The following is a 6597-nucleotide window of genomic DNA, read 5'->3' as shown; positions in this document are numbered from 1 at the left end:
TCTGTGTAGTTTATGTACAATAAGCACTGGTGTGGTGGTGGTGGTGGTGGTGGTGAGGGGGGGGGGGGGTACAAGCAAAGATAAGATGGCTATACAAAGCAAACATGGAGTTAAATTTCACTTTCACTTCATATTTTCAGTATAAGCCGTTCAGAATGACTAGATTAAACGGCACAGGTTCCTCCTATGGTCTAAACAATTGGGCTTATGATGAAATTATCTGTAAGTTGTTATTAGTTTTACTGATAAGTCTGTAAAATTGCCCCACAAATATGAAGCACAGCCAAGCTTTGCTATGTAAATAACTTCCAGAGTTATTTAGGAAATAAGGATAATGGTGTCAGACACAGAAAGCGGCAAATCCTCAGATCTGTGAAGAGGGAACCAGAAGCATTGTTTGCTATTTGTCTTTATTACTTAAAATGGCATACATTATTTTTTTAAAAAACAACAAAAACCTGAAAAGTGCTACACTGATTTTGCACTGAAGTCCTCCAACCTGCCTACAAAAGGCCGTTGGTTCATTTCTTTATAACTAAATAGACGTGAATCGACTTACACTCGCAGGTATTAGGTAGAGTTTAACAGTCAGAGGGTAATCCGGAGCGTAAGGGTGTGTTTTTGTTGTGATTTTGTGTGAGTGTGTGTGTGACATCTCTTCCTATCCAACTGTATTCAACCACAGACTGTATATAAAAGATTGAAACAGCCTTGGGGTGTGAAAAATGAAGCCGGCGGTGAGGTGAATTAAACCTGGATTCTTTCTAATGGTCAGCAGCATTGCCGGGCAGCAGGCCTGTATGAGAAAATGACTGCAGTGCTCGTGGATGTAGGACCTCAGGATCTGAACTGGTTCATGGTCTCAGTTGCTGTTTTCAGAGCTTGCTGACTACAGCGTGGTGTTCATTTGATAAATGATGGTCCCGTTTGTAGTAAAATAGGCGATATGATTTAGGGCGGGCAAACCTTGAGATTGACAAGTCGCTATCGTAGAGACAGGACCTATAAAGGTCATAGTGAAAAGATGACAGGAAATAGGTCTTTAATCAGTAATGAAATCTGCTCAGTCAGTGTCATTTGACTAATCGTTTCAGCGATTGGTCACTGGATAAGTAAGGTGAGTCACTGCAGGCTGACTGATAAGTGTCAGCAACGCAGCCCCGGTCCTGATATGGCGTCAGTGGTACAGCGGCTGCACGTATTCCGGTGGAAAGACCCCCACCCGGCCTCGGCAGCGACCCCTCCAGCTCAAGGAGCTCGAGCAGTCCAGCAGGTCGATGATGTCACCGCGCAGGAAGTGGAGGTGGGCGGTGTGAGGGGGGGTGTAGTCGCAGAGGGCGTGAGCCAGCCGAGGCTTCTGCACAAAGACGGAGCCAAAACGGGGAAGTCAGACAGACAGGTGCGTGTTTAACAGAAGCACGAGTCGTTTATGAGAAACAGAGACGCGTCGAGGTGGTGTGTCATACCTCCACAACTGGTTTCAGCAGACGCGATGATGTATTTCCCTCCGGATGAGAGGGGTTAGAGTAGAGACGGCCCGAGGGGATGGACTCCTGAGAGGTGCTTTTGTAAGGGTTAGGATAGGGGTTACGCGCCAAGTTCGACAACAGCTCAGGGGATGAGGGAGGATCTTTGAGGCAGACCACTTTCTCCACAGCAATACTGTGAGTTCTGTAGAAATCCACCAACTGGTTGAGGGAACAGAACGACTCCTCCCAGATGCAGTACTGACCGCCGCCCTCCAGGACGCGGAAATGCTCCACCCTGTCGCCATAGCTGCAAGATAAGAGTGGTGAACAAGGAGAACGAGAGAGCTGACGAGAAGGAAGACAAGCATGTGCGTCCTCATTCTTTGTTCGGGAATTCCCTCAATCACACCACCAACTAAAATCACATTCCATCATTTTCAAATGTCTTTGTGTGAGCAGACACATTAACCTGCACAGAGGGCACAGAAGCAACCGTGAAAGATGAGGCCAGGAAATGACTAAGCAAGCTGTTATTAACACTATTTCACTATTTCATCAGGAAGATTCAAACATAGACCCCATAATTTAGTCAAAAACAATTATTTTTCAAATGTTATTATTTGTATTTGTTCTATAACGTGTCCCATCACAGTCACTGGGGTACTTTTATCTAGACTTAAAAGACGCACAACACTCGGATCTATTGGCTGCTGACTGCCCAATAAGAGTTCTGATGGACGTCATGCACTGGGTTAAACTTCAACTGTGATTCAAACAGCACAGCAATGCAACCATGGCAACTTTCAAACCCAGGAAACCCTTGATTAAAATCATGGCTCAGCATAATTCCTACCATATATAAACATATGACCTTTACACTTATAAATCTCCACATAAATGACAATAAAGATGATTTTCCTAATATGTCCTGTTCTATTCTTAGTATAGTATTAACAACAGAACTTGTTAAAGGAAAAGATGGATTAATCAAACAACAAAGACTTGTGTAAAATGTTTTTTAGCTGCTTATTTTTGCAGCTGGACATTAATATATAATGAAAAAAAATATAATACATATTTCAACCCTCCTTTTCTATCTTGCTGGGAAACACACTGTGTTTGCTCAGGTCGACTTCACGGATTACAAAGAAGGGTAAGTACTTTATTTACGGAATACATTTCCATCTCCACTATGAAACCTTATTACATTTGAACTGTATCTTTGACCAACACACTCTCACTTCACATAATCTCTTTTGTTGTGTTATCTGTTTTGTGGGGAGTAACTGCCTTTGTGACGTTTTAGATGTGTAATCATTGACAGACTGAGATATTTTTTCAGTTTCAACCATGCACCTTATACTACGTATACTACTGCATTTCTGTTGTGTGTAACTTATTAGATGTCAGACACCCCCACCAACACACAGGCACCCGTTCAGCTATCTTAGTGAGGACCTTCACTGACATAATGCTTTTCCTGGCCCCTTACCCTAACCATTAAAAATGAATGCCTAACCCTTACCCTAAACCTAACCATAACCTAATTGTAACCCCGACACTAAAACCACATTTTGAGCCTCAAAAATGCCTTTAAATGCCTTCACATTTGTGAGGACCGGGTTGTGTGTCCTCACAAGTGACTGTTGGTTCTCACAAGTATAGTAGAATGCAGCTTTCGGTCCTCACAAAGATAGCTAGACAGGAACACACACACACACACATGCAGATAACTAAGTCTTAATTAGGCTGAGACTATGCAATGGAAAACAATGGATTTACTGTTGTGATGATCTTACACAGGCATAACTGATAAATTTAGGGACCTTTCAGCAAAATGTTTTGCTAAATGAAAAAAAAGGTCATCTATTATTTTTAGTTTTATGAGATGTTCCTGGAACTGTTTAGCCAACAACAACAAATAGTTTCAAAAGTTTTTGCTATGAGGAGTTTTTCACTGTCAGGAGCAAGAGGCCCATTTTGACATGATGTTGCAGGACAGGCACAGGTGTGATTTATATAATATTGATTATGGCACTTTTGTACATGGATAGTACAGTACCAAGATCCTGGTACAAAACACGATGGGACCGTCCATTCTCTTCCGCTTAGCCAATTCAGGGTCGCAGTCGTGGCTGGAGCCTATCCCAGCGTTCGTGGGGCGAGAGGAAGGGTAGGGCCTGGACAGGTTGCTAACACATATTGAGACAGGCAACCATTGACACATACAGCTGATTTAGAATCACCGATTAACCCGACGACTGTGGGAGGAAGCCACACCTGCAGAGAACCCACTCAGACACTGAGCATGCAAAATCCACACAGAAGGCCCTGGACTAGAGTTAAACCCAGGACCTGCTTGCTGTGAGGAAATGGTGCTAACCACCACACCGCTGTCCCACTCCCAAATATTATTATCATATTTATGAATAGTGTTTATGAGAAACGTGCCCAAGCTGAAATGTTTTTGAACATGTGTCTCTGCAGTGCAGATAACAGATTTCCCAGTTAACAGCTCCATCTGCTGGGAATCCGAACTCTCACTCAGCGCGTGTTACAGAATGATAACGAGCCTACAGACAGTTCTGTAAGGGTCAGAGGTCAGGGGTGTCAAACATGCGGCAAACGTTTTGGAAAATGTGGACATTTCAAAGTTAATAAATTCTGAACGTTCAACTGTATTTTTATTTGTTTTAGCTTCTTTACTGTCAAAGACACAACCAATGGGCTGTTATCCACCAGACAGAGAAGTAACAGATAAACCATTAACTGCAAGAAAACTTCCTTTTTTTATTGTTAGTATTCAGTTTAAGAACAGGAAAAATCCCTTCATAATCCCTGCTTACAAAATAAGTTTCTTTTTACAAATGAATAATGCTACACTCAATTCACAGATGATTTCTGTCACAGCAAATAAACGAAGTCCTTCGTTTCTTTATTTCCTTTACAGTCTGACCCCAATGACCCTGCTGACAGTTTTTTTTTAATTTACTACATCAGTATTTCTTTGTAATGATAAAAAGCAGAAGTATTGTAGAAGTTTGTCTTCATTGTTTCTGAAGACATCTCTGGCAATCAAACTGTAGTTTACCTTCTTTACATTGAAAATCTTTTAAATGAGTTACTGTGCGTTAGCTTTACCGCTCCAACCCACTTAAGATCAAACTGAGCGTATGTGGCCCATGATGTAAAACTCCTGGTTTGTCCTGGAATGTATTGTAATGTGTTTTCCATGATAATAAAAACAAGACTGGGCACAGACTACACAGCCATTCCTCCTGAATCTTTATCGCCCTCTGCTGATCGACTTTAGCATCGCATTGTTTTGTTTCTGTACACCTCTCATCTCTCGTAAACCTCGCAGGTAGACAGATGTTACGCCTTAAAATGTTAACATGAGCACATTGTGTACGTGCCCGTCTGTGTCATGTGTCCATTACATAATGTACCTGTGTTTAATTAAAGACTGTCTGTTGTTACGCAATGGCCCGATTATTGAACACATTCAATTTACCCTTAGTGATTAAATGTGTCCCACGTCACTTTGGTGACCCAGATTGCACCGCCCCCTCCTCCTCCTCTCTGTGCTCTGTCTGTGCTGCTGTGATATTTTTAGTTCAACCGGTTCTCATAAAGCAATTTAAATAGTCTGGCTCTCCTATGTGCCGACCCTGACACACGCTCAGAGACACGTGGATGCTTTAATGTGCTCATTTAGTCAGTCTGATGGAAAACAAGCATCCAACAGCACACTTAATACCGCAGGGACACGCTGCAGGGATGTGTGCGTGGGGGAGTGTGTGTGTTTCACGCGGCATGTGTGGTTTGAGTTCAGCCCCAGCTTTGAACAGTTGTTGATCATAAAGATGGAGTTCGGTATAACTGATGGATGAATGGGTTATTTTAGCAGGACAGCAGAGTGAGCCCATAAAAAATGAACATGGAAACGGATCATGCTTGAGTCAGATTTAAGCACATTCTTTCATCCCGACTGAAGCTGACGTTCTTGTTTTTGTGTTCATGTGTGTTTGTGGTGCATTCACTGACCTAACAGAGAGGGAAAACTCTCCCGGAGCTGATTCACTCTCCCTCACCAGGAACACTCCAGTGTCCTGCCAACGCAGACGCTGTTCAGCCTCAAGTCTTGACACCGGTCCTGCAAACCACCTACCAGAGCACACAACAGCACACACTTCTCACACACTTCTCTTGGCATTTAAAAGACAATTAAAGCAGTATTCAAATCAGTTATGTAAGTCAGTGTTTCCCCCATTTTAGGTCACAAAAGGAATAAAGCACAAATGATGACATCCTAAATTGTTGCTTTTTTATCTTTAGGCCTCTAAAACTCCTTAAAATGATACAATCCAATAACAAGAAAACAGTCTGACTACACACTAAAGCCTGATAAGGGTTACTCATGCAGCACAAGTGGACAAAATTTCTTTTTACAGGTGTGGAAGGAGGGAAATGTAGTTCCCGGGCACGTAGCCACGCTTCCCCTGGATCTCTGCTGTCACCCAGCAAGAATCCTCCTCCATTTCTGTCACCTATAACGCACATGCACACGCACAATTACTCTGCATCGACATACAAAACAAAACATTTCTCAACGCATTAAAAGACCCACTTACCTTGATGATATCACCTTTCTGAAAACTGATCTCGTCTGCTTCTGACGCTGCGAAAGAGAAAAGAGCCACAGCCTCCATCCCAGACAGAAAGAGTGCAGCGGAGGAGCCTCGACAACAGTTTCACTTCATGAATGGAGAGATACTACAGCTGAGTAGAGGACAGCACTGGGTGATGACATAATCACTGTGTGTGTGTGTGTGTGTGTGTGTGTGTGTGTGTGTGTGCGTAGTGGCTGATATTCTGCTCTTAAGTTAATGAGCAGAGTTTTTCTGCGTCCCTTTCCACATGTGACAGAGTTAGAGCGCGAACACGTGGAGATGGCGACCGCCTCTTTCCATTCCCAGCTTCTCTGCCTACACACTTTAAACTCTGGGGCTTTATTAAAGCACGTCCACCAGGGAAACCAGCGACAGTGGGAGGCTGACACTTTGAAGCAATGGAAAAGGACCTGAAGTAGACTGCAATGCTAAAAGATCAGGACAGGAGGTAACAA

General features: G+C 43.0%; 1 protein-coding gene across 1 annotated transcript; it reads right to left on the bottom strand.

The window, feature by feature from the left end:
• Positions 1-182: 182 nt before the first annotated feature.
• LOC102791807 (GRB2-related adapter protein-like) lies at positions 183-6296 on the bottom strand. Its single transcript, XM_006796150.3, has 5 exons — positions 6104-6296; positions 5922-6019; positions 5517-5636; positions 1467-1776; positions 183-1357 (listed from the first exon to the last, which is right to left on the bottom strand). The coding sequence occupies exons 1-5, from the start codon at positions 6179-6181 to the stop codon at positions 1178-1180; spliced, it is 786 nt and encodes a 261-aa protein (XP_006796213.2). The 5' UTR covers positions 6182-6296; the 3' UTR covers positions 183-1177.
• Between the last annotated feature and the right edge of the window lie 301 nt (positions 6297-6597).

Source organism: Neolamprologus brichardi, chromosome 6, assembly GCF_056152115.1.
Source record: "Neolamprologus brichardi isolate AB-2024 chromosome 6, ASM5615211v1, whole genome shotgun sequence".
NCBI lineage: Eukaryota > Metazoa > Chordata > Actinopteri > Cichliformes > Cichlidae > Neolamprologus > Neolamprologus brichardi.
This window is presented reverse-complemented; position numbering and strand designations above follow the sequence as displayed.

Excerpts from the sequence above, each read along its gene's own strand:
- LOC102791807 (XM_006796150.3), bottom strand. The coding sequence starts at position 6,181 with ATGGAGGCTGTGGCTCTTTTCTCTTTCGCAGCGTCAGAAGCAGACGAG. Across the intron at positions 6,020-6,103 it reads AGAAAGGTGATATCATCAAG|GTGACAGAAATGGAGGAGGA; the intron begins GTAAGTGGGTCT and ends TGTGCGTTATAG. Across the intron at positions 1,358-1,466 it reads TGCTGAAACCAGTTGTGGAG|AAGCCTCGGCTGGCTCACGC; the intron begins GTATGACACACC and ends GTCTTTGTGCAG.